Raw genomic sequence first — 27,917 nt, forward strand, 5'->3', positions numbered from 1 at the left:
GGACAACGACCAGAGCCACTCGAGTGCCCTTCCAGGCCCGCGCTCTCCAGTCTCCAAAATCAGACCCTCGGGCCCATCACCGTCCCCTAGGGGTCCCGCACCACGGTCGTCTCTAATGCCTCCGATGGCTCCAGGGCCCCGTGGGTCTTGCAGAGGAAAAATCAAACTGCACGTTACGGACACCCGCTGCCTGGTCTGCACCTAGCCCGTGGCCACACAACGTGCAGACGTGTATGTGAGGGCACACGCACACTTGAGTGCACGTGTGCAAATCCCACGTCACACTGTGCGCACACACGTACACATGCGTACACGCACGCACACGAAACAGAAGGGGAGCCCACCAGCATGTGGGTTTGGGTTTGCCTCTTCTGTATTTTGTTGCACTGAGAGTGGAGCCTTTCCTGGAAAATTCCAGATCCCAGCACAAGATGGTATATTAAAGAAAATGCAGAAAATTATAGACTACGTTTATAGGCTACTCCGAATTGCTGGTTTTCAAAGAAACAATTATTAATGAAAAGGGAAAAACGCTGCTCATTTGAAGAGAATGCCCGAAAAAAAACCCAAAAAAACCAGCAATAACTGCTGAGCCGGGGTAATAAAAGAAAACTCAGGCGGAGGCTTTTTAAACCAAACCCGGAGGCGCGGCCTTGGTCACTGTCCCAGCAGTGACCTCAGCTCTGGCCGCAGGAGGTGCTGGCAGACTGGAGAGCAGCCTCCCCCGGGGAGCCCTCCAGTGTGGCCTGTGGGGCTGGGGCCAGAGGGGCCTGTGCTCTCCAGGCCGTAGGCGGAGCTCCCCAGGGAGGCCAGACTGACTTTCCAGGAGCTCATCCCAGTGCCGGCCTGGATGTCGACACGACAAGCTCCCCGGTTAGAAGCAGGTTCCTCCCTGACCCACAGGACCAGACCTGCGCCCAGCACGCTCCGAGGAGAAGTCCGCACGTCTGGGGAAGAGAAGCGCGGAAGACGGCCCGCAGTCTGCCCGGCTCCCCAACCCTGACCGACCACGGGGCATGGGGCCACGAAAATCACCCCACTGGACCCCTCCCAGCCAGCCCCTCCAACACGCCACTAAGTGAAAATCCCTTCGGCTTTGTGGATTTTATTGGGCTTTAGCGTTGAATCCTGGTCACCTGGTCTCCGCATTAGTAAACGGACTCTGTCCACTAGACCCTGTTTTACTGGGTCACAGCAGAGGTAGAGCGTCAGTCCGGCACGGCGCGCACGCGTCACCCACGCTTGCTGGATTCCGACGCGGCCGCTTCTCGGGCTGCCCATCCCTGGGACTTGCTGATGTCCTACCTGTCCGCCTGCACTTCGCGACCCCTTGCCCAGCCCCCGTGCTCCCCCCGGTGACCCCCGTTCGGCTCTCTGCATTTGAGTCTGTTTCTGTTTTGTTCTCGGGATCCCACAAAGAAGTGAAAGCACACGGTCTTTGTCTTTCTCTGGTCACTTCCCTCACATGGTCCCGTCTAGGGCTCCCCGTGTCGTCACGAACGGCGGGTCCCGACCTTGTGAGACGTGTGGTGCTGCCTGTGCACACGCCACGTCGCTCCCCATTCATCTACGACACCTTTCACCGGGACTCAGAGAAGCCCTTGTGTGCGGTGACTTGTCCTTTCCCTGACCGTCTGGGAGCACACAGCGCCGCTGACGGAACATCCAGGCTCCAGGACGGCAGCTCAGTCGGGGAAGCGTCTGCTTGGCTCGGGTCATGACCCCAGGGTCCTGGGATCGGGTCCCGCCTCCGGCTCCCTGCTCAGTGGGGAGCCTGCTTCTCCCTCTGGCTGCTGCACAGCTCTCTCTCTCACAAATAAATAAATAAAATCTTAAAAAAAAAAACAACACAAAAAACATCCAGGCCCCAGAATTACTAAGTCTCGACCCAGCCCCACATCTCCGGTTCTCTGGGCTTTTTTAACTGTGGAGACACGTCCAGCAAAATGGGCCTTCTTCAGCCCTGCCGGGGCACCGCCGGGTGGGACGCGGTCCATGCCCGCGGCCGTGCGGCCGGCCCCACGCGGCCCCACACGGCCCTCTTCATCGTGTGAAACGGGCACCGTGACGCTCGTCACCTTTCAGGTGGAGGGGACGGAGCGGCAGGGGCCGACTCACCACAGCCAGTGCGACCCCCGTCCGCGCGGCACCTGCTGGACCACCGTCAGACCCTCCCCAGGAAGCGACGGGGGACAAGTGCCCCACACTGCCAGGGGCCAGCACGCCTTCCTCCCGGCCGGGTGGGAACGAGGTGAAATCCGGCCGAATGGAAATCCAGAATGGCTGGGGCCGGGAACGGCCACGGGAAGGGATCAGAACTGAGCGAATCCAGCCACTTTCCAAGGAGAGCACCCTCGGAGCGGCTCTCCCGGGGCCTGCACTCACCTCCGTGTCTGAAGGGCGCCAGCCTTGTCCCAGCTCCACCGGAGCACCCTCTCGGCACCTGTCCCGGGAGCTCTTCTCTTGCACACGCACCCACAAACGGAGGGGAATGAGAGCAGAGCCTCCCGGGACACCGAGGTGCACCACAGGCTCGGCGTGCCCCGCAGCCCCGCACTCGGGGATGCTCGGGACCCCCACCCGGAAGAGGGGTCTGGTTCTCGGAAGCAGGTGGGAGTGGGTGATCGAACGAACATGTACGGGAGAGTCACCTGGAGAAAGCACATACCATCATGCAAAATCTCCACGAGGAAAAATTAGAAACAGGAAGGCCCCGCGACGCGATGTTCCGCTTGGGGATCTGCGCCACCCACGTTCACAGCAGACTGATGGCCACGGACAGAAGGGGGCGGCGACCCTGGTGTGCGTGGGTAGAGGAAGGAGTGAACAAAGTGTGCACTACACACGCGGAGCACCGTCAGTCTCAAGAAGGAAGGACATGCCGGACCTGCTCCAGCGCCGGGGGCTCTGAGGACGCTGTGCCGAGAGCAGTACGCACGGCCCAAAGGGCAAAGCCTGGCTGGACGGGCAAGTCCACAGAGACACCACGTGGCACAGGCTGCCGAGGACCGGGGACGGGGAGGGAAGTCAGCGTCCAACGGCTCCCCGGGGAAGACGGAAGAGCTCCGTGGATGGAGGGCACAACCACACGAGTGGATCCAATACCCGCGACCGTTTACCTCCACTGCCGAGCGGCTGGAAGCGGATGGTTTAAAGGATGGATTTTCTGTCGTGTATCATCTGCCACGATTAAAAAACTTTCAAGTTTGTTTTGTTTCGTTTTTAAACCAGGACAAGTTATGAAGGGTCTTCTGTGTGCCCAGGCATGTGGGATCCAACGGGGAACGGAGTACGAGGTTCTGGAAACAGGGGGCTCGCACCCCCTTCCGGGTTCCTGGACCAGGAACAGAGCAGGTTCATGAGCAGAGACGTGCGCCGAGTTACGGACCTAAGACCATGGAGCCTTGATTTGCAGAGATGCTTCCAGATGGCATCAGTCGTAAGCTTTGTCTTTTTGTCCGAACTTGGCCTCTTGTGAGGAAGGTCAATCTCGGGCCTCGATCAACACATGAACAGAGGAGACTGAGGGCCGCCGGGATAAGGAGGAGGGTCCCCAGGCTGCAGGAAGCAGACGCGAGCTCAGACGAGTGTCCATCCCGAACCCAAGCCAGCCACCCTCCTAAAAGCACCAGTGCACTGCGCTTAGTTTGGGGTGTCCCGCGGGGAGCCATTCGAGGTCGACTCCCAGAACCGCCTGGGAGAGAAGGTGCTGGTCAAAGAGGCGGCCACTCTCGGGCCTGAGGATGCTTCTAGAAGCCACTTCTGAGTTTCTGCAGCAGCCTGAGTGCCACTTCCAGGCCCTCGTGAAAGGAACCCCCCAAAGTGCCAGTGGAAGAGCGGCCTCGTCCACGTCGGCACAGCCGGGTGAGGCAGGGGACAGGTTCGGGAAGAGGGACAAGATAGCCGCGAGTCTAAAATTAGCCTGGGGCTGAAGCAGACAGCCCCTGTTATCAGTTGTGGGGCTGGGGGGTGAGGCGGGCGGGTGGTCCGGAGCAGTCCCTGGCTTTTGTCCTGGTCACCCGAGGAGTGGAGGGGACCCTCGCTGTGCCTTGAAGGACAGGCTGGAGACAAGCCTTTCAGAGATGCAGCCCAGGAGGCCGAGGTCCGACGCAGCACTGCGCTCCCGGAAACTTCTACCAAAACAGCTCCCGCCCGTGGAAGCACGGAGCGTTTTATAAATAGAATATTTAGCTAGGGAAAATTCAAGTTTTTAATTTTTAATTTGAGTGACTTTTTCACAAGGAGCACCGACACGCTTTATAGAAGTTATTTCAGCAAACACCAATCTAGCCCTTTCTGCAAGCCAAGCGCAGCCCTAAGGGCTTTGTGACTATTAACCCCTTCACCCCCAAGTCGAGCAGCCCGTGAGGTCTGCAGGTGCCGGGAAAGGCTGTTTACCTGGGAGCCCAGAGCACACGGCTACCATGGGAGAAACAACCACAGCCGCCCCAGAGTGCAAGCTTCAAAGACACCGGCACCTCTGCTCCTGGTGCCTTCAGAACTGATTGTTAATTCACAGGCACGACAAACAAAGTTAATCTCGTGTTTAAAACGTTATCCAAAATGAGTTCCACTGAGATTTTTAAAGCACTCAATGGAGCCAAAAGAAACAGCTCTAAGATTTCAAGTGGAAGGTGCCAATTAAGAAAGTGACTCAAATCCTTGGAAACGCAAACCCTTATAATTTCATTATGAGATCCTATAAAGCTGACACCTTGGACAGTTGGACTCTGCTAACCAGGAGGGAAAGTAGCAAATCACGGCGGACGGGGCTGCCGCGGGCCTCCAGCCAACACGAGGAATTTAAGAAGAAACCACAATGCTCCCCAAACCTCTTTAATTTACAGAGCACAGGGGTCCACGGGGCCTAACGCAACACGCCGCTCTGCCAAAAACAACCTATAGAATTTCTTTCGGATGAGAAAACGAAAATGCCTTCTAATTGCTTTTCCTCTCCAGGCGACCTGTCTCGGAACCTGAGGGCCTGGGTACACTTCTCCCACCGCGGCGGGACGAGGAATCCAGCGGCACTTCCCTGACCTGTTTGGTTATTTTTGTTTTTGTTTTTTTGTTGGTTTTTTTAAGTGTTATGATTCTCGTTATTTCTGACCCATTGATTCAGCAGAAACGGAAACGAAGTAGTGGCGCCCGGGGCTGGAGCCGGAGACGCCGCGGACGGGAGGGTGACAGGCTCTGTCTAACCACCAGCCCGTCCCGTGCACGTTACTACGACGGCCATTGGCTGCAGCCCGAGGACAGGTCACGGACCTCCTGACTTCCCCAACACGAATCTACTCCCAAGAAACACTCCACGTCGGGTGACATGCACTGGGTGTTCTAGGTCACCAATGAGCCGTTGAAACACGACATCAAAAACCAACGACGTACTATACGCTGGCTAACTGAACATAAATAAAATAAAATGAAAACACAAGAAAAAAGAAATAGCTTCAAACATGGAGAGACGGTCTTATCCATAGAGAATCTGGCTTTGGGGCCCCTGGGGGGCTCCGTGGGTTAAGACTCTGCCTTCGGCTCAGGTCATGATCTCGGGGTCCTGGGATCGAGTCCCGTGTGGGGCTCCACGCTCAGCGGGGCGTCTGCTGGAGAATTCTTCCCCTTTCCTTCCCCTCCAACTCTTCCCCCTGCTCTCACGCTTTCTGTCTAAAACAAATAAATAAATAAAATCTTTAAAAAAACACTATTCTGTATTCCCTATAAATAATATTTCTGCACGAACAGTTGGGACCAAGCAAAGGGTCCCACCACTGTGGCCCCATCAACACCGTCCGCTGCTCGTTCTGAGAACAGACAGAACTTGGCACTCTAGTCACAGGCTCTCCTTGAGCGTAGGGGTTCCAGTTGCTGAAGGTAGACGGACATGGAAAGGGAACAGAAAGCCAACGCAATCCAAAGCCCCAGTAATTACTACAGTGGCTGAAAACCAACAAAGAAAGAAAACGTGAAGAGACACGGGGTGTTCACTCAGGCTCGAAGTAGCTCCCAGGAGATATAAACGGATCAAGAAACAACAGAAACGGTACAGCAGAGAAAGCCAGCAGACAGCAGACGCCTCCCTCGCCGAGGGACCGGGCTAACGCCGCAGCACACGGCCCCGCGGACATCACACGCCTCCTGAGGAGACACCACCAAAGCGCATCAACGGACTCTGATCCCACACGTAAGACAAGCCCGAACGGGGAACGTTCCACACCAGTGCTGTTCACAAGCGTCGGGGTCGAGGAAAACCAGGCGATCCTGAATCATGGTCCTGATCGGAAAAGAAGGAGCAAATGTGTGGATTCAGGGGAAGGTGAGGGTCCTGGATGGGCTCCCAGACGGACAACAGACATTAGTGCAAAAGCCAGCGAGACTCAAACACGGCCTCAAATTCAATGCACGGATGGCACCAGGGTCCATTTCCTAGTTCTGATAACGCAGTCCTGATGGGCAGTGTTAACGCTGGAGAACGCCGGGGAAGGGTTTAGGGAATGGTTCTGTTTTTGCAACTTTTATCCATCTAGAACAATTTCCAAGTAGAAAAGGTGTGTGTGAGCATGTGTATGCGTCTGTGTGTCTTCTCCCAATGAGATGCCGTTCTTCTAAGTCAATGCACAAGGTTCTGTATCGGAAAAATGCAAAGGGTAGATATTTCAGGGAAAAACCATTAAATCCCCCAAACAGGCAACAGGGGAAAATTGAGGATCTTCCTGGTTTATCAGTTATAGCTGTATTCTTTACGAAATTTTTAAATGTCATTTTTTAAAAAAATATTCTATTTCCCACATTGTGTTAGAGTTAATAGAGTCATTAGACCTTTAGTTAACATTATCTTGAGATATGTTAAAGAGAAATAGAAATACGTATCACCCAACAGGCCCACAAAGAGCATCACGTGGCGAAGCCTTTTAAAGAAAAAACTGACAATATTTATTAAAATGTAAAATGAAGACGAAAACCTAGCCTATGGGGATTTCTGAGCAAGGGCACTGGGAGCCAAGACCGCGGCTGATGCCTGCTGAGCAGACTTCTACTCCTCGGAACGAGCCACACTGAAAAGACACCGTCTCCTTTCTCTCTAGGGAGGCTATGGCTCTGGCAGCCCGGAACCGGACGGTGCCCCGGCTGGGAGAATTCAGAGCATCCCGGCCACTTTCCAGAGACCCAACAGACAAGACCGACCAACGAGAAGACAGAATTAGCAACAGGGGCCCAGGACCCACCACCAAGGAAAAACAAGACGTCAGCCTAGTCTACCGATGCTCGTCGGCAACGGGCAGGGGAAAGTGAACATCGGCCACAAGCGGTTCTGAGTCCCAGAGAGAGGCGGGGGCTCCACACGGAAGGACGAGCTCCGGCAAAGGCGGGACTCCCTTTTCCTGCTCCGTGGAAAGGCCCGGAAGCTCTGCTCCCCATGATCTACTTAAAACCCCAGACAGAGCTCCTTTCCGGGCCATCCCCCCAAACCAGCTCTGCTGCGGCCAGTGGAGAAGTCGTAGAAATCAGACGTCCGCACGACTTTCAGGTACGCGACACCCAGTGTCAGAAGAAAGTGGGCGAGTGAGAGGCGGTGGCCGGGGCGCAAAGGGGGGGCGTGTGTCCCGCTTGCGGGGTGTGAAGAGTTCCGGAGGAGGACGGTGAAGGCGGCCCATGGCGTGGATGCACTTGATTCCACTGAACACTGCCCTTAAAAATAGCTAAACCAGGGCGCCCGGCGGGCTCAGTCGGTACTGCGTGGGACCCGGGCTCAGAGTCTTGAGTTCAAGCCTGTGCGGGGCATGGAGCCTACGCAGGAAAAAATGGTTAAAATGGTGGACTAGCATATCTGTAACCACAAATTTTTTTAGTACTTTAAAAAAAAAAAGCTTTCACAGAACAGCCTGCAGCCTGACACACGCTCTCTCCCCACAGTCCCCACAGAGAGTTCGAGGCCGCACGAAGGTTTCGGTCCCGTCCTGGGACGCGGTTCTCCTTGGCTGCAGGAGCCGGGCTGTTGGGGCTCCACGGAGGACAGAGAAATCTGAACGGCGAGGTCCTCACCTGGGCAGAGGTCTGCGGGGGGGTCCCAAGACCCACCTGTCCATCCTATCAATCTTAGCAACGACCTTTCACCGCCCGTTGGTCACCTCAGGGTCTCAGACTGAGCTGCATCAGAAGCCGCACGATGGGACGGGCAGTGGCCGAAGGCTTCTCCGGCCTCCTTTCCGCGCAGCTCACGGGTCAGAAGCCTGGACTGGCCCCACCACTCACGCACCAGGAGAGTGTGGCCGCCGCACACGTCTTAGCCAATCCTGACAGGCACTCAGGGGACGGAGCTCAGAGCCTCACGGGCACCGGGACACACCTGGACACGGTCGCCCCCGCCCTCCCCACCACCCCCGAGAAGACGGACAGGGCGGGCCTCAGGGAAGGTGGGCGGAGCTCACAGGGGGCTGAATCTTCTGTGTCCTGGATAATGAAGGTGGTTCCATCCTCCGTGTCAGACTCTCCGTCCCCCATCCGACACCAGGACTGCCTCTAAGCCCCGGGCTGGCCACTCAGACAAAGGGACACATGCTAAGAACAGTGGTGGTGACCCCAGGCGTTCTGGGAGCTGAAATCTCAAGTCAAGCCCAGCGTCGATGCGGCAGGGATGGGGGCAGAGGGACACGAGGCACGGCAGCCTCCCACAGGGGACGGAGGGGACGGAGGAGTGTGGCCCCGCAGATGCGCACCCGCCCTCAGTGGCCCCTGGGATCCCTCCCCTGCTCCGGCATCCACGGGGTTAAAGTCAGTACATGTCTATTTCCCGCTGGAGGAAGAAAGGTGCCAAGGGCCGGCTGGCGGAGGCTCTAGAGTGGGCGCTGGGCGACCGGGCCTGAACGCCTGTCCGCCACGGCATCCCGGCGTCCGTTCGCAGAGCTCAGACACCCCGGCCTCTCCGAGGACCCAGGCCACCCAGCAGCTCCTGGGAGGTGTGTCTCACGTCTCGGCTCCGACGGCCCCGCTCAGGAGCAGCCCAGGAGGAAGCAGCCGGCGCTTGATCAAATCATGGGGATTTGTTTCCCGGGCCACTAATCGTTCTGGCGCCTGGAATTCTTCCACGGTCTTGCCAGAAGCCACGGACTCCGGACGGAAGTTAGAAACTCGCCGTACCGGAGAAGCTCCTGCAGATTTCAAGTCCACGGGGCTTCCCTGTGCAGAGGAAGCGGCCACGGCCGTCCTGCCGGTGAGCCCTTCATGGCGCCGAGCACCTCCCACGCCGTGCCCTTGCCACGAACGCTAGGGCGGCCACCAGCACCCGACCCCACCTCTGCCCCCGCAAAGTCTCCACGGGGCACGCCCCCCTGCAGAGAAACCCCGAGGGACCCTGGTCTCCCCCTGCCCCCTCTCTTCCACCTTTGTCCTGAAGACCCTCTGCTCCCCGTGCCGACGTCTGCCGGACTTCAGTCCTGAACTGCTCCTTTAAACGGTCCGAAAACTCTCAAGGGAAGGACTGTCCCCAAGAGACGGCCGACCCCACCTGCGGCCGTGACGGTCACTCCAACCTCCCGCGAAGGCCCGAAGGGACGACAGGGAGCGTGTCCAGGCCTGCCGGGTCCCCGCACCAGGTCCCTCATGCGCGTCCCTCTGTGCAATTAGCAACAAAACCGTAGCGGCGCCGTCTTAGAACGTGAGACCTTCTTCACCAACACCGAGACCGCCCTGTCCACGCACAGGCCAGGAGGAAGGAAGCTGTGCCGGCGCCACCGTGTGGGAAGGCTCCGAAGAGGCTCGGTCCGTGGAGCCTGCGACTCTCGATCTCGGGGTCGTGAGTTCAAGTCTCATGTTGGGTACAGAAATCGTTTAAAAAATTAAACTGATTTTTTTTTTTTTAAAGATCCTCACGGGGCACCTGGGCAGCGTGGGAGCGTGAAGCACCTCGGTTAAGTGCCCAACGGTTGACCTCAGCTCAAGCCTGGATCTCAGGGTCACGCGTTCAAGCCCGGCACTGGGCTCACGCTGGCGTGGAACCTACCTAGAAAAATATAATTAATGAATAAATAAATAAACAAATAAATATTTAAAAATAAAAACTTTTAACACGAACAGGATTCCCCAGCACCCAAGGTCTTTTCCTCTGTGGGTGGAAAGCATTCGGGGCCTCCGAGTCTACGGAACCACAGGAAACCACGGGACACTGCGCCTTCCGTCATTCAGCTCTCCCCTCTCCCCGCGGCTCCAGAGCTAAGTTGGTTATCTGCTTCATCACCAGCCGCCGGGAGACCATCATTCACCTCCTCCTGCTCCCCGGCAGGCCCAAGGGCCCCGTGTGTGCTCAGCGTTCCCAGGCTGGCACGGGACTCCGGACTCGGGACTTGAACACACTCTTCTTGGAGTAGAACCCACCGGCCGCCTCTCAGGCTGCCCTTCCCTGCCCCCCCCCCCCCATACACGAGTCTCCAGGTTTCTCAAGCCTGAACTGTGGCCACTACTATCTGAAAATCAAACCAGATTTTTAGAAAAGAATCTAAAACCCAGGAGGTAGGGGGAACAAGAGATCTGGAGAGAAGCTGCCAGGAGAGAGGCTTCCTGGAGTTTACTCCAGGTTTACTGACGGCGGCAGAAAAACGCATGGAGGCCGCCCAGATGAGACGATCGTGAGCCCTCGCTGCCCACGGCGCCTGTGGCCGCCCCTCCTGCCGCTGCAGAGTGCTCTGTGCCAAGAGAAGGACAGCAGAGCCAGAACGCCGAGAAAGCTGCCCAGGATGGCTAGGCCACCAGCTTCCCAGGCTGCACAGTGTCCGCTCACCGCTGCTTCCCAGCTACAAGACAGATGAGAGCGTACATGACACCCAGAAAATGCCTGGGGGCCACTTCAGAAGGTCAGTCCTGGGTGTCTTCAGAGGAGAATCTGCTGAAAAGACAGGCAAGGAGCAAGTGTGGAGGGCGGCGTGGACGGGGACGGCTTCACCCACGGCTGGCGGGTGCGTAAGATGGAGCACACACCATGGAAAAGTCTGGAGGGTTCTCGAAATGCTGACCGTGAATGGCCAGAGGACCCCGCGGTTCCTAGGAAGGACCTAGGATCTTCCTCCATGAAAGCCACAGCCGCCGTGTAACCGTGAGAAAGATCCAGATGAGCCCCGTGGGGCGACATTCTACAACCACCTGACCGGACGCCTCAAAACCAGCTCCGGCGACACACACCGTGGGACACTGTCAGAGCCAAGAAGGACCCTGAGAACGTGGTGCCGAATGAAAGAAGACGGTCACAGCAAAGGCCACCTCCTGAGGGTCCCATTTATAGGGAAGGCCTGGGACAGGTAAACCCACGGAGACAGTGAGCCGGGGCTCGTGGCCAGAGCCGGAGGGACAGGCCTGCTTTCAGGGCAACGTGAATGGCCCAGCACGGACTGTGGGGGCTGCGCAGCTCCGGGAACATGCCAGACACCCGCGACCTGTGAATTTCAAACGGCGACTTCCCGGTACGTGGGCCACGTCCAGCTGTGACTGTCGGGAAGAGCAGAAGCACCTGGCAGAGGCAGGGCTGCGCCATCGGAGCTAGAGGGTGTTTCAGAGCAGCTCAGGGTAGAGAAACAGAGCCAGAAGCACACAGCGCTCCCAGGTGTGTGCTCCCAGGCGCCCCCCAGCCCGCCCAGCACGGCCCCCGCGGGCTCCCGGTGTCACCGTCTTGCCCTGATGCGGCGGCTCTGTGACCGAGCCCCGGAGGCCCCGGAGGGTTACTCGCTCCAGCTCAGGGGCCCTCAGGGCTGGCTCCGGTGTGAAGCCCTGGGGGTTTTAAGCAAAGCTCGCCCTGCACCTGCCCTTAATGCGTCCTTACAGAAAGGCTTCTCCGCCCCGTGCCCCCCATGCGTCCGCTCCCCGCCCTGGTCCCGGGGATCACTTTCAGACCGGCTCCTTTAACCCATTCAGTTCCATCACTTCTTACCTACAACGTTGTCCGCTCATTCGGCCTGACGGGATTCTCCGCCTGTGCACACGCGCCTGCGCATGAAGCGGGTCCCACCGCGCCTCCCAGCACACACTGAGCCCAGGGGTCTGTGCCCGGCGGGCTGGGGGTGCAGCCATGGGAGGGGGGCCGCGGTCCTGTCTTCAGGAAGCTTCCGCCGCAGCAGGGGAGCTGGGGCCCCTGGACGGCCTGGGGTGGCTCCAACCCGACCTCTGGGACCCCACGTGAGGGCAGACACACGTTTTGTGAGAACAGGGCTGGCCAGGGAAGCACGGGCTTCTCCGCACAGAGGGTCCCTCGGGGTAAGGGACAAAGGTTGGCATGCAGAGCCGAGCGGAGCCGAGCGGAGCCAGGCGAGAGCGGGCACTCAGCAGAGCCCCTGCGCAGGTGAGCGGAAGCCAGAGGCCAGCAGGGGCCGCTCCCGCTGACACCCCAGATCGGTGATGGCCGGGTCACTGGTTAGGCCACTTTGTACCTAGAAAGTTCTGGCCGCATCAACCCAAGCCCTGTCCCGCTCAGCTTCACCCGCTGAGGTTACCGTCCTGTACTACTGCGGCCCCCAGACGCCACGCGGGGCCACAGGGCAAGCTCTCCCATAAGACTTCAAGGATCTGAGCACAGCCTATAAGTCCCCTTTAATTCTGTCCACACAGGCGGCTCCTGGCTTTGAACCCTTTGGGGATGGTTCACAGTAAGATGGAGGGAAAAGCTCATGCCGGTCTTTCAAGGCAAATGTGTGGAAGCAGGACCCCACGGGAGGGCCACTTCTGTAAGCTGAAAATGGCCAGCAGCCGGCAGTGTCCTCCGGCGGGTCCTCATCTCTCATCTAAACAGGCCCTGGTGACGGCGTGTCCCGCTCGATGCTGTGAACATCGTAAAACCAGTGAGTTCTAGGGAGAGTTTTATGGTTTGTGTATTTCTACGGCAGTAATTCTGGTGTTAAAATAAAAAGGGCAGGAAGCACGTGCAAATGGCCTGGGCCACAGTCACTGGTGGCACCGAGCGCTTGCTTCTGTGTAGCAAACCCAACCGCCCTTCCAGATGACCGGACAGAAAAAACAAACGAAGCAGAATCAGCCCTCGGCCCCCTCTGGCCCTGGCCAGGCCCGTGACCGACCCTGGCCGCCGACCCCGGAGCTCCCCGAGCCGCCCAGCCCACCACGATGTCTCTACAGTGTCAGCCACCCCTGCTGACCTTACCCCCCGGGCCGTTTCTGGGCACAACCGCATGGCCCAAGCTCGCACGCGCGTTTAAAGAAACGGAATCCAGCTTCCCGCATGCTCTGGAAATGTCTAAGGACCGACGCGTGTCGTGCTCGAACGTCTCTGCTCTTCACGGGCTCCGGTAACGGCGCACGATCCCCGCCGACATCAACTAGGGTTTGACACAAGGTCTCCTGCTTTGTCCGCAGCCGGCCTCTCGGGCAACCAGAGCTCCTCGGCCCGGTGTGTCCCACCAGGTGCTTTGGATTCCAACACGCACCTACTTAGTTCTGACTCTGTTCTTTAGAGGCCAAATTCGTGCCGTATAGATTCGTATTAAAGCGAAGTCCGGCTCGTAGTCGTGACGGATCGAAGAACTCAGCCGCCTCCCTGTCTCTGAGGGAGAACCTTCCAAACGCTCCTCCTCTGCCTCCGGCTCACTTCCACGACTCACGTTTTCAAAATCTCAGAGGATCACTTCATGTGTTAACGGCATTGTTGCATTTTTTCCTTCTTACCAAACGTGTCCCTGGGTTCCTACCCGACCAAGGGAGCCCAGCCTCCGGGACGGCGCACTCTTTCCGGCTCCGTCTTCCAGAACTGACCGGCAGCGACGTGCTGAATTTGGTGAACAGTGAAGGAAAACCAGGATAGGTCAAGAAAGGCCACCAGAATCCCAGCAAAGCATCACCTCGTGCCTGACGCAGCCAGGCCGTACGCGGGTCCCACCTCTCACGTGGCCTCCACTCCCTCCCACGCCCCCCTGCAGTCCGGGGAGGCGCGCGTCGACACCCCTGCGGGGATCTCTTCTCTCCTGTGGCCCTGGGCCTCCCCTTCCGGCGCCCCGTGAGCCGACACCAGGTGCACACTGGTGAGCTGCCGGCCGTGTGACCCTGCGCCCTGCCAGGGGCCCCCCGACGGCAAACTGCGAGCCAGCTCACAGCCTCTCCCCGTCCACCGGGAACGCCCTGCAGCCGCCGGAGCCAGCCTGCGCTTTGGAACAGGACACAAGGGAAGAGGGAGACCTGTCCCTCCGAGAGCTCCTTCCCTCACCTGCCCTCCCAGGAGCCGTGAGCCCAGGGACCCCACAAGCCGCCCGGGGCCACCTGCCCCTTCCTCTCCATTTGGCGCCGGTCTCGCTTCCCCACAGCGGCCAGACTTCAAGGAGTCCCAGCCTCCTGCTTCAAAGGCTCCGGGCGGATACATCACACGTCTGACCGCGGCAGCCCCAGCGCCCAGGGCGTTTGCTCTCAGATTCCTGTTGTGACTGTTCCCGCGCTTTCCCTGAGGGAAGCGGGATGGGCACCTCGAGGCCTCGACCCGGAGGGAGCATGGGCAGACCCCTCTGCTCTGACCCCGGGAGCCAGGCAAGCCGCGGGAGGGACGGGGGACAGATGGACGGGCCCCACAGCCCCCCGAGAGCCGCCTGGCCGCCGTGCTGTCTAGGGGAGCAGCAGGGGACAGCACGCGCCCCGGGAGGACGCACTTGCCCTCTGTGCCAAGCCACTCAACCCCACTGGGCCATGACGGTCCCTCCGTGGCCGTGACCCAACCCCTGACCCTGACGCTGACCAGCCGCGGGGCTCCCGGGGTTCCAGGTAGAAGGGGCGTCCTGACAGCATCGGGGTCAGCGCGGGCCGTGCTAACGAGCAGGAGCAGCGGGACAGCTGGAGCGAGGGACGCTGTCACCTCACGGACTCGGCGGTGGGCGCTCGGCCGGCTGCGGCGCCTGCTCCCCGCGGCTCCGCGTGCCCTGCACGCGACTGCGCGTCCGTCTCTGGGCCCAAGTTTCCCCCTTCTTTAAGGACCCCAGTCACAGGGCATCACGACCTTTGGAACTGGATCCTTCGGAGCCACAACACATCCTGAGGTCGGGGGCCTCCCGTGGACCGCGCTGTGGGGAGACGTCACTCCCCCGGAACCGCATGGCCTCCTCCTTATGAAACGCCATTCGGTGACCGCAGCGGCCCCGCAGCCGAACAGCCAGGAACACCGAAGGCCGCTCGTCCTGGAGGACGGCTCCGGTTCTATCTCCATCCTAACCTGCTTTCGGACTGCCCTGGTTCTCGCTTTCGCTTCAAAAGATCCAGAAAAGTCTGGTTCTTGTGGCCATTTACACAAGGTCTACATACGGCCACGGCCCTGGCGGTCCAAGGAGTAACGGGGCCGGCTGCCCCCGCCCAGGGCCGGCAAGCCCACCTGGAGGGTCTGGGGACAGCTTCACAAATGACGAGCCGTTAAGAACGGGGTGTGGATCGAGCACCAAGGGGGCCACCAAGAGACGCCCCACTCCGCGGCGAGCGTGAAGACCCAGGGAACTAGCAGGCCTGGGGCACGGGCACCTCAGGCTTCCGGGCCTTTACCTGTCCGTGAGGCCCTCCAGGTCAAGACGCACCCCGACGGGCTGGGAACTTCCAGGGCCTCCTCTGCCCTGTTGCGGCCAGAGCAGGACAGAGCAGGGAGGAAGAGCACGGTACCTTGTCTCATGCCGGACACGGCTCCTTCCCTGGGGGCTTAAAGAAAGGACCCAGTGAGGTGTCCCTGGTGGGGGAGACGCAGCGGCCACAGAGACCCCGAGACTCCTCTGTCCTCCCCCGGGGGCGCCACTGCTGTCGGTCTAGGCCCCCGATCCCCGAGGCCTGCATCTCCACACACCCTGGGACGGAGGTGGGATCGTGCAGACCAGCCCCACGTGACGCGAACCCTCCCGTGGCCAGACACTCGCCCCAGCCAGAATCGCGTGCGGAGCACCCCCTGCGGCACCCACGGGTCCTGGATTCCGTTTCGACGCTATGGGAACGCCGTGCTGGCAGCCTGGGTCCCGTTAAAGGACACGTCACTACCGCCGACTTGTTTCTGTTAGAAATGGGGCGGCAGGGACAGCACGCCTCCCAGCGCACGTACGTCCTGCAGCAGCCACAGAACCTGCGCGTTCGGAATGTTGACAGTCGCCGCGAACCGCCCTCCAAGTGGCCACGGACACCCCAGTCCCCGCGCCGGGGCCCCCACATCACCCCCTGCACAGCCCTCCATGCCTGCTCCGACCCAGCCAAACGCTGGAGTAGGCCGAGGGGCCCCGGGGCCGCCGTCTCATCGCCTGCTCCGTGCTCAGGCCAAGCGGGACCGAACGCGCTCCCTGAGGTTCCGGCCTTCAGCAAACGGCCTGCGGTACGCGCCGTGCGAACGGCCTGCGGGACACGCCGCGGAACGCTGCTCTTCCCATCCACCTGCGGGTACGTAATCTGGATACAAACCTCCTCCTCTGCCCTACCGGGTGTGAACGGGTTCCTGCCACCCGCGGGCTGAATCTTAGGGTGGTCGTCAGACCCTCGGCGCCAGGACGCAGGAAACACGGGTGTCTGGAAACGCGGCTGCTGGGAAGGGGCTATTGGGACCCAAAGGCCCCAGGGCCCACCTCCGCCTGCCTTGGCTTTCCAACCTTAGCAGCCTCGGGCTGACGAGGCCGGGCCCCGATGACTGTGATGGACGATCTGCTCCAGGCAGGGCTCCGCGAGGCACCTCTCCTGGACAGGCCGAGGGGCACCCGCCAACAGGGGCCACGAATGAAGGACCAGCCCAATCAGTGGGGTCTTCCCGGGGTCCCCACACACCTCTGCACCAGGATGTGCTGGGGTCCTTCCACACAGGATGCCCACGGCCCCGGCACCTGCCGCAACGCAGCAGCCCAGCCCCAGCGGGACCCCCAGGTCTGGCCAGAGGCCGCTCTGATGGTGAAGCAAAGGGAGCCTGCATCCTCCCACCAACAGAGCCGAGGGTCCAAGGCCAGTCTGCACCGAGCCGGAAGACATGGCGGGGCCCGGGAAATGGACCACTTTAACAGAACCTGTCACCTTGGAAAGCACAGCGGGGGTCACCGTGCCGGTCTCACTGCGTGGACATCTGACGTTTTCTGTAATTAAAAAGCTAAGGGGAAGCATGTTAGACGTCCCGGCGGTCCAGAAACGGGGGGCGACCGGGCCATTTTCAGTCTCGTCGGAGAAACTGGTCAAACCCACGGGAGTCCTGCCCCTCCCCAGTCCTGTGTGAGGTCGGACACCGTTTCCGATGAATACGACCGTTTGTGGCTTTCTTCTCAGAGATGCTGCCCCGGTCGCGCCAGTGTATCCCTGTCCCGCCCTCGATGGGTCAATCCTTCCCAGTTTACAGAAAGGTCGCAGGATGGCTGCGGGACCGTCCCCCAGACCAGACCCACTTATTCCTCACGTCCAGCCCATACGTCCGTCCTTCAACTCCACACTCACACGGCGCTCTCGCTCCGAGGCCGCGGCGGCAGAGTGGACACTGCGCCCCTGAGCCATGAACACACAGCATGACCTTCCCCAGAGCGGGACGGGCTCCTCCATGCCCTCCCACAACCCTCGCACTCGGGATCCTTAACCCTGACCACACCTCTGGAGAATTTAACCCCCCGTTCCCGTTTCATGACCATTTCACCGACGCCCACGTCGGCGCGTTCCCGCGGTAGCCCGGACCCATGTGAGGTCACCCTCTGCGTGGGGCCCTGCAGTCTCCTTCAGGCTGGACCCGTTCCCTGGCTGACTCTGCCCTTCATGACCTGGATGTTTTCTACTAAAAGCCAACTGTGTCATCAAGGGCCCCTCCCCACGCTGGGCTTGCTGGCTCGAGTCCCGTTTTGTATTCCCGTTGGAACAGCACCCAAGGGACACACACCTTCTCAGAAGAGCGACGTCCACCCGCCCACCAGGCGGCATGAGTCCCGATCAGCCCGTTAGCGTGATGTTCTATGTCTCTATCTTGTCCCTAACTGTCCCCTTGCGCAAGAAGGCTCTACGGGAGACACCCCCATGCCCCCCCCAGTTAGACCGGGCATTCGCTGACGGCACATGCCCGGGTCCGTGTCCACGATCACCACCGCTCCGGTGAGCCTCCACTGGCTGCACATTTACCGGCTGGCGTTTCACTGCAGGGAGGCGGCCTCCGCCCACCCATTCATTTGTGGAACGTAGTGGGTTAAACGGTGTCTCCCAAATTCAAATCCACCTAGAACTTCAAGGTGTCCTCACGCAGAAGCAGTCTTTGCAGACGTAACAAGGGAAGGCCCCGGGAACGAAATCGTCCCGGATTTAGAGTGGACCTAAGCCCCGTGGCGGGGGTCCTGACACCAAGACGGAGAGACCCACCCAGGCACAGGGGAGAGGCGGCCGCATGAGGCGCACGAGGCAGCGCGCTGATGCCGCACGGGACGCCGGAAGACACAAGAGGCTTCTCTGGAGGCGCCCGGCGGGGTACGGACTGCCGACATCCTGACTTTGCACGCGGCCCCTGTACGTTCTGTGCTTTAAGTCACCGGGTCTGTGGGGCTCTGGCCTGCAGCCCGGGGAGACGAACCAGGGCATCCGGTTCCTTGCGGGCCCGTGACCAGTGTGAGCCGCGCAGGACCCTGGGCCGCCGTTGGCTGGGTGCTGAACGCGCCCCCGATCCGACCGACCCCCAGAGCTCCGGCAAGTGGGTGACCTGCATGCTTGTGAAGTTCCCGCTACTCCTCATCACTTCCCTTCTGGCCCGAGAAGACGCCCTGGGCTCACCCAGGACTCCTCCGCGCCGTCCCCACGGTCAGTCCTGCCTCGAGTCCTCCCCGCCCCGAGTGTGCCCAGGACCCTGCAACCAAGATCTGGGCAGTGAGAGTGCTCACGGCTAGTGAGGGGCCAGGACATGACCGTTACCTACGGGAAAACAGGTATTTTACAGTTTACGAAGTCCGAATCTGAACATCCGTGTGCGCGTGCCCGTGTGGTGTCTGCGAGTGCAGGAATCCTGAGTTATACCAACATCTCCAACTCCACCCCGTGTCTCCGACCTCCCGCCGCGGGACCCCGGCCTGCAACACCAGCCGCGCGCCCACACGGCACCCCAAACAGCATCCGAAGCATTACGCCTCCTCACAGCCAAAGACAAACCTAGGAATGCAAGATTTGTTTTCACGTTTTGTCTTTTTTTTTTTTTTTTAATTTAATTATCCATGAGACAGAGAGAGCGAGCCTCGCGTCCCCCCCCCCCCACCCGCCTCCCCGCCAAGAGTGCCAGGGGCAGAGGCAGCCAGCCGGAGTCCAACCAGACCTCATGCTGAGCGGAGCCTGCCAAGGAGCTAGATGCTCCACCAGGAGATCAGGACCCAGGCCAAAACCCAGAGTCCGGCACTCCACAGACCGAGCCACCCAGGGGCCCCAGGTTTTGTCTTTTTTTAGAAGATAGCTCAGGTCGTGGTCCTGGGATGGAGCCCCACATTGGGCTCCCTGCTCAGCGGGGAATCTGCTTCTCCCTCTGCCCCTCCCCCTGCTTGTGCGATCTCTTTCTCTGTCAAATAAACAAAACTTTTAAAATAATAGATAAAATAAAAATAAAATAAATAAAAGATCTGAGATAATCCACATTACTTTCTGATTTCTCCTTTCCTTATTTGTGTTTTGAGAACTAAGCAGAAGGCACTCCTGGGTGGCTCAGTCCGTTAAGTGGGTTTCCCTGGGGGCGCTGCTTCTGCACCCCCAGGGTTGGGGAAGGAGGTGCCCAACAAGTCAGCGGGAAGGTGTCCTGGCCCTAGCCCTCCTCACACACGTGCTGCGCGCCCCGGGGGCAGGGCCCTCTGGTTCCCCACCTTGGTTAGCGTCCATCCAACTGGGTTCTGCCTTCCCAACTCCCACCAGCAACAAAGGAAGCTCTAGCAAAGCAGGTAGAGCCCCTTCTCGCCAGGAGGAAGGGCAGGAGCAGGCGCTGGGGGCTGGGGTGCGGCAGAGAGCTCCCCGCAGCGAGGGGGATGTCCTCTGTGTGCCTGGACCTGAGGAAGGCAGCCAGGGCAGCGACGAAGTGAATCCTGCGTTTGAGTTTGATTAATTTTAACCTGAAGAGCTACATGTGCTGCTGGCGACTGTCCTTCAGGGCTCAGGTCTGCAAAGATTTCTTTCACTTCGGTGCACGCTGGGTTAACTAGCACCCCCCAGGGCAGGGGGCACCGGGCGGGGGAAATCCCGGGGCTGGGAGCGTGGGGGATGGGCGAACCCTCCCCCACTCATGGAGGACCTGAAGAAGCAGCCACATTCCCCCAGATAACATCTTCCAAGTGACAGCCTCCTGGAGCTCCTTCTAGCGACAGTTAAAGACACACACACACCACTTCTCCCGGAACAGGAGACTTTCTAGAGGACAAGCCACTTAGTGTAATTCGGCTAAATTTTTCTGTGATTACTTCCTTCCCTTGGGCGTTTGATTTTTTGGGGGGCGGGGGAGTTCTTTTTGAGATACAACTTTAAAAACAACAACAACAAACAACAACAACAAAAACACCAGAACAGAAACCCCCCAAATAGGTGCAAACCACACAAACACAGTCCCCCATTTTCTAAAAGCTTTCAGCAAACTTCCAGCAACGTCCGGCCATCCCTTGGCCACTCTGTTAGCACGTGTTCAACCGGATCACACACCCAGACCCGTTCTCAGGCGACGGCACAAGCGAGCCCCGCCGCCCTGCCCTTCCTTCCAACGGCCAGCTCCTCGACAACAGCACAGAAGGACCTACCGGGAGAGGCGGGCACTGAGCCCTGCGGCTGCCGGCGTACTTACGGGCCTGGAGCTCCTCTTGTGGCTCCACAGCTCAGGAAGCCCTCAGTGCTCGCCGGACCCCGCCACCTCTGTTCTGGAGCCGCGCTGACCTTTGAACCCTGCCTGTCCTGCCACGAAGCCGCTGCTGGCCACGCCAGCCCCAGGCCTCGCCCCAAGGCTTCCTCTGCAAAACCAAGCCCCCTCTGCTCTGAAAGTGTTCCTGCAAGGCGTTCCTGGAGGTCACCACAGAGTCCCCAAAGAAGGATCTTTCGGACAACCTTCTCTAGCAGGATGGGGTCGGAGCCCTTCAGGAGCTCCCCCTGCCCCCCACCACGGGCCCAGCAGAGCAAACTCAGTGCTTCCCCACCCTACCCTGCTCTCCTTGGTGACCCCAGGATGCTGCAGCTGGGGAGGCAGACGGGCCAGTCCACAGGGAATGGACAAACAAACACCAAAAGGCCTGTGGTATCAACGAACGTTTCAGAAGAGGGTCATAAACCTTGGGTGGGGATAACACTAAGAGCCACTGTCTCTCCCTTGACTGCAACTTGGAATTACATAATTAGAGCTCTCCGGGGAACGCGGTCACAGAGCACACCAACTCCCCGCGCTTCGCCAGGCTGGCCAGGGTTCCGCAGGCCGGGGAGTCCAAACCCTTCACACCCAGGCCGCATTGCAATGGTAATAAGTTTCCACATCCTGGCCCCCCCGTGGGGAAGCCCTTGTAAAGGAGAGCCCCTTCGGGGCGGAAACCTGCCTTCAGAAATCCCCCTTTAAAGGACTGCTCCTCCCTCTCTGTCAGAGGAGCTGCGGCCCCAGGCGTCTCCAGCCCATGGATCTGGGGGAAAGATTCCAGAGGAAAGAGCCGTGTTAAACCCAGGCTTGGCCAGGCTTAAATGTCTCAGAGGTTAAACCAAGGCTGACTGACTATTCACGGCAAACAAATACTTCACCGCAAAGAGGGACACAGAAACACCAAACGAGGCCGTACTTGGTCCCAACAACAGGAAACGGATTTCACAATAAAAACAGAAAGGTCGTTCCCTCTGCCGCGCGTCCATCCACAGATCCTGCCCCCAAAACGACCCTAGGAAGCGTGTTCCAAAACTCATGTTGATTTTTGGCACATGAGCCGTTATGCAAAATTCTGGTCGTATTTCCAACTGTGACTTGCTTTGGTAAGTCCAAGTTGGGCCTCACTGCCTAGAGCCCCGTGGGCACCCACGCGGCTTTTGCGGACACTCACTGCGGGGGTCCACGGGGGCAGCCGTGTCCGGGTCTCGGGATGGCCTTCCCCACTAAGCACACGCCACAGTGCTCGCGATGTTAAACATGAAAATATTTCCCACGTGTGCTGCTCTGCTACGCACACAGCTGTAACAAGAAAAACATGCTGTCTCTCTATAGACAGGAAAAGTCGTCTTCTTCCAAAGTCTTCTTCCTCAAGATGTTTTCGTTTGCTTGCTTCCAAATGGCCCGCGAGCATTATTTAATACGACCGTCAGTCCAAGGATCTGGGCCAGAAGTCAAGGCAGCACGGTCAAATGGGGAAAGGGAGAACCCCAAAAGCACCAGTCCCAGCCTGTCCCACGCAGGCGAGGCACACAGCGCTCAGGAATGTCTCCTTAGGGAAGAGCCATCTATGAAAGTGTAGAGTAAGGACTTACAAATCCTTCTACAACCACCTTTCCCAGTTTTTACATAGTAACGTTTCTCGGGTCTAAACCAGGCTCGGTTACAAGGATTTCTCATCACAGCACAGGAGATGCCAAGCGCCCACATCTCCTGTCCCCGTGAAGCTGTGTCCGTATCTGAACATGAACAAATGTGGACTCTCCGCTAACCCAGCACTGCAGAAGGAAGAGGCGGTGAACACGCCTCCCACCCGCTCCCCACACTCAGACACGAGTGTTCGCTGGGAAAACGTAGTCACCTCCCCTCGGGCTCAGGGGTTAAGCAGGAGGGCCCCGGCTTGCTTTGTCCCTGAGAGATTTCTGAAATTCGACTGGACAGGGCGGCAGTGTGCGCACTACCGACCCGAGGGTAACCATCCCGTGCTTGCGCCAACCCAGATCTGAGCAGGAGGGGGTCGCCTCTGTCGCAGCGCCCCCCGCCCCAGCCCTGCGGGCCGCACAGCTCCCACCCTGCGCGCGCGCCACGGAAAGCGCCGCCGCAGCCGCAAACCCGCCGGGCTCAGGGGCGAAGACCACCCAGCCCCCAGCGGCCACGTCCCGGCGCCGACCTGAGCCCCTGCCGCCCCCTCCCGCAGTGAACAGATCCCCCGCCCTAAAGGGGAGAGGGATTCCGGCGGGGAGGGGGGTGCAGCGCCCCGCAGGGATGCGGCGAGACTCCCCAGGCGGACTCCGGATAGGCTAGCGGGCACCGCACCCAGGACCCCGAGCGCTTTATGCTTTCAGGGCCAGCGACACACTGGCGCGCCCCCTTCCCAAATCAAGTAGCCCGCACGGTCTGACGTAATCGGCATCTGCTCAGACCCAGACGACTCCCCAGAAGGGCTGCGCAGCATTCCCGACCGTGTAGACGGTCCCGGGAGCGCGCCGCTGGCAGCCCGACGCGGGAAGAGGGAGCCCCTCCCGCGACGGCCCCCGACGCTCACCTGCCCGCAGGAACGCGGGGACGGGGGGCGGCACGATGCGGGGGGCGGGCGTCCCTGAATCCCCCGTAAGTGTAACATTCCTGGCCCGGGAGACCAGCCCCCTCGGCCTCCCCGCGCCCCGGCCCGCAGGCAGCGCCGCCCCCAGCCCGGCAGGGTGCCCGGAATGCGGCCCCGCGCGCGGCCGGAGGTGCTCGGGGTCCGGACGGCGTGGGCGCGCGCCGCCCCCTCGGCTCCCCAGGCGGGTCCCCCCGGCTCCCTCCGCACCCCGCGGCGGTTCCCGCAAGCCCCGCGCCCACGCAGACAAGCCCGCGCGGGGCCCTCGGGGGCGACGTGCGCCCCTCCAGGAAATGCCGCCAGGAACGCGGGCCCGACCCTCCGGCGGCCTGACTAGTCCCGGGTCCCGGGGGGCCGCCCCAGCCGCCAAAAGGCCGCCCCGCGACCCTCCGACCCCAGGCAGGAAACGCCACTCGACCACCTCCCGGGAGTGGAGGAGGGGGTGGACGGGCCAACAAAAGGGAAGCCAAAGTCCCTTTCGATCCGGCGGCGGGGGGCGGGGGGGGGGGGCGTCCCCGGGCCCCGCCCGACTGCGGCGCCGCGCGCCCTGGGTGGGGGGCTCCGGCTCGGAGCGGGGCGCGGGGGCCGTGGGCCCTGCGGGAACCTGGGGGGCAGGGACCCACTCGAGGTCCTAAGAAGTAAAGTCCCATCGGCGGGCCGGGGCCGCCTCCACACCACGACCCTCGCCGACCCCCGGCCGGGGCTTCCCCGGCGCCGCCCGCGCGGCCTCTGGAAAGGCTGAGCCGACCCCAGAGCGCGCCTCAGTGGAAGCGGCGCGGGGCGGCGGGCGCGGGATCGCGGCGGCCCGGATCCGGGGAGAGGCCGGGGGCACAGCCGCGGGGGCGCAGACCGAGCGCGCGAGTCCCCGCCCTCGCCCCGAGGCGACGGGTCCTACCTGCGGTCGGGGGCGCGCAAAGCAGGAGCGCGGCGGCCACCCAGACGGCCGGGGCGCACAGCGGCGCCAGCGCCGAGCCCGGGGCCATGCCGCGGGCCGTGGGGGCCGGCGGGGCGCGGGGGGCCGCGCGCGCTGCCCTTGCTCCCGGGCTCCGCGCGAGTGGGCGCCTCTCGGAGAACCGCTGCTCTTCGTCCGGTCCCGGCCCGGGGGCGGCGCGCGCTGCTGCGAGGATCCGGGGCGCGGACTGCGCGTCCCGCCGGCCGCCGGGAGGAGCGCGGGGGGCGGACCGCGGGCGCGCAGGAGGCAGGGTCCGGGGCCCGCCCGCCCCGCGGGCACAGCAAGGCCGGCGCCGGCGCCCCCTGCCGGACACACGCGCCTGCGGCGGGCGGGGCGCGCGGGAAGCCGGGCGCTGGGACCTGGGGCCGCCGCTGCGCCCCGGGACGGGCCTCCCGCGCGCGCCCTCCGGACGCCGGGACACCGAGGGGCGCCTTGGCGCGGGGCTTGGGGGCGTCGGGCCTGACCTCGCCGGGGCTGCCCGCGCCGCAGGGGCGCCCGGGGCAGCGGGCATCCAGTTGTCGGGGGCGGGGGGTCGGCCCGGGGGCTTGGTCACAGGTCGGTAACTCGGGCCCACCGCGCCCCGTCCGACGCTGCTCCGTCCCGGAACCGGCTGCGCGGAGGAAGGGAAGCGAGGGCGGGCAGGAGCGAGACCGTCCAGGGGAGCGGCCGGCCCGCGTCCCCGCCGGCGCCCTCCCGGGCCCTCCTAGCCACGCTGCGCGGTGGGGACGCCCACGTCCCTCCGAAATGCCCAGAAACCGCCGGCGCTAGGGCTGCGTGGAGGGAGCGCGATGCTATCTGCAGCCACCGTGGCTTTCGGTTTACTGTTAAAAGCAAATTGTGTAATTTTACCCATTAAGGCAGAACAGTATTTGTTCTCTGCAGAGCCCCAGAACATGCAGAAGTAATTTGCTTCACTTGTAAAAGACGTTTTGAATGCAATTCAAATAGCATATTTTCTTGCTTATTCTTGGTTTTGCTTAACACATGCCAAGGTCTGGAACTGGAAAGCCTGACCCTCCTGTTTGTAACGTAGGAATTCTCTTTGTTTTTGCTCTTGGAGAAAGGATCTGGAACCATCAGGTCTCCGCTGTTTGGTGAGATTTATCTTTTAACTGATTATCAAGCACTGTGTTTGGTGTTTTTTGCTCAAGCCCCATTTCCTGCTAGTTGGGGTGAATTAGGGAGAGCCCTGGTCTTGGGTGCCAGACCCGGAGGCGGCTGGGCCGGCCCCCCTCCGCCACCCCACCCCCGGATGGCCCCCCGCTGCCGCACACATGGCAGGAAATAAAAGTTCTCTAGCTGTGGTCTGCTGCCAACATGGCCGAGCCAGCCCCGGCGCATTACCCTGTTAAAATGATTCAGGCCCCGTCTCTGCGAGCCTGTGGGGAGCAGCATCCCACACACTTCTCTTTCCTAAGGCGCACTGCAAGCGCCGAGTCAGTGACTGGCCAAGGGGCCTCCAGAAATCCAGGGAGAAAGGCAGAAGGTGGTGAAATAGTCACGGGGTGGGGGGCGGGTCGCTGAGCAGAGACAGTCTTCCGAACCCAACAGGCCTCGAGGCTGCCACATCTTTATCATTGGGGTTTTCCTCACTTTTCTTCCCCTGGGGGCCCTCCAGGATGCTTGAAGAGGAAAGAAGGCTTTTCGAGAGTTGGTCTTGAGGCCTGTGGTTCCAGATGAATGGTGACTGGTGGAGAGCAGAGAGGGCAGGCAGAGGAGGGTCCCTCGGCTGGATCCGAGCTCCCTTTCGCTTTCTGCTCCAGAGGCTTGACCCTGTTGTTCTAGAACTTGGGTCAGGGCGCCGATACTTACGTGTGGTGGGAACTTTGGGAAATGACCTAACCGTGCTTCAGCCCTCACCTGTGTGCAGTTTTCACACGACTGGGTTCCTCGCAAGCCTGACCTGAGAGTTTAAACAGCAACCTGTATATTTTGCCAGCAGTTCCCTGGGCGCGGTCAGAAATGTGGATTATATCACATGTGATTCCTTAACGGTTTATAAACATCATCTTTTCAGCATTTCTTTCTCCACAGTTCCCCTACCTCAAACTCTGGCCGCTCCCAACTCTCCCCCCGACTTCTCTTCCTCTCTCAGGTTCAGAACCTATGGGAAGAAGTGCAGTACATCCCCTCATAGATGGGGACAGTCTAAACAATGTGCTTTCTAAGTGGCAGAATGTGGCTTTGATCCCGAGTCAGACGAAGGCAGCTTGTTCCCTCCAGCTTGAACCGCACGTAACGACTGTTGCAGGACGCTTCACCCCCCAAACCTAACCGCGTAAGCCAGTAAACATTTAGTATTCCATGTAGTATTTATTAAACATTTAGTATTCCACTGCTCTCCTTGGGTCAAGAATTCAGGAGAGGCTCAGCTCGGTCTGGGTCAGAGTCAGCCAGTGCTGTCTCACCCTCGGGCTGACGGAGGCCAGAGAGGTCTTCACAAGGGAGCCGGTGCTCCTGCCCCACAAGGGAGTGCTGGGGAGGGGGAGCCTCCCTTCCTCCCGCACCGCATGGGTCTCTCCTAGGGCTCCCTGAGTGCCCTCCCTACATGGCCACGGACCGACCCCACCGACCCCACCGTGAGAGCCGGGGGCAGCTTCAGCGTCTTTTATAACTGAGTATGGAGGTCACACACGGAGATTTCCACAGCAGCTGCTGCTTTCATGGGCCTCTTGGTGGCAGGAGGGGCTGCGTGTGGTGTGTACCCCAGGAGGCCGGTGGCCGCCCCACCTGGAGGGACCACAGCCACACTGTCCACGACTGGCAGCAGGCAAGACGGAAAGGAACCCAGCGTGGTGGGCCTCCGGGGAGATGGTGAGGGGAGCCATGGCGGAGTCTGGAGGAAACCATTCAGGTGTTGCAACGGGCGGGTATGAAGGTGGAGGGGTCTGAGCACAGCCCATCGGCCACCTGTGCACCCTCTTGTGTGGAACGTCTGTTTGAATCATCTGCTCCTCTGCTGACTGCGTTGTGTATCTTCTTTTGAGTTTCACGAGTTCTTTGTATGTTCTCAGCAGCGGCCCATTTCAGGCAGATAAAGAACGTGTTCTCCTAGCAGACGGGCTGTCTTTCGGGGTTTTTTAACAGTCTTTTCCTAAGAAGCAGGTTCTCATTTTAATGAACTTTTTTCTTTTGCGAGTAAAGCTTTTGAGCATCAGTAATGCCGGGTCAGGCCAGAAACCTGAGGAGGGTCCGGGGTATCAGCGCGGCAAACGGGACAGCTGGGCGGCCGCCGCTCACGCACAAGCGCTGCGGAAGCCCACGCACGAACAAGCCGGCCCACGCGCGGCCTCATTCGGCTCCCTGCGGCCCGGCTCTGACAGCCCAGCCCTTGAGGTCTTTCATGTCCTCAAAACCCCAGAGAGCACCGAACGCCCTCCCGCGTGGGCCTGTCCCGGGCTGCTCTCCCTGCCCAGAGCGTGCTGTCGCCCGCCTTCCTTCGCCCAGGTGGCTCTCACTGACCCCTCAGGGACACCTCCTTGATCCCCGTCACCTACGACGGGTCAAGGCTGCGTGTAGACAGCGGCCTGGACCCCGCCTGGAGACACACGTCACGGGGATCATCGTGCCGCGGCCGTACTGGA

General features: G+C 60.5%; 1 protein-coding gene across 2 annotated transcripts in view; it reads right to left on the minus strand.

Moving 5' to 3' along the window:
* The window catches only part of ROR2 (receptor tyrosine kinase like orphan receptor 2), a 138,978-nt gene extending 114,397 nt beyond the window's left edge, over positions 1-24,581 (minus strand). For both annotated transcript variants that reach the window (XR_009346424.1, XM_059142441.1), the window contains exon 1: positions 24,277-24,581. Coding sequence is in view for 1 of the 2 variants with exons in the window: in XM_059142441.1 (XP_058998424.1) it covers positions 24,277-24,364 (88 nt within the window). In the remaining variant the exon portion in view is untranslated. The remainder of the gene's footprint in view (positions 1-24,276) is intronic.
* Between the last annotated feature and the right edge of the window lie 3,336 nt (positions 24,582-27,917).

The sequence above is a fragment of the Mustela lutreola genome, chromosome 12 (genome assembly GCF_030435805.1).
Source record: "Mustela lutreola isolate mMusLut2 chromosome 12, mMusLut2.pri, whole genome shotgun sequence".
Taxonomy (NCBI): domain Eukaryota; kingdom Metazoa; phylum Chordata; class Mammalia; order Carnivora; family Mustelidae; genus Mustela; species Mustela lutreola.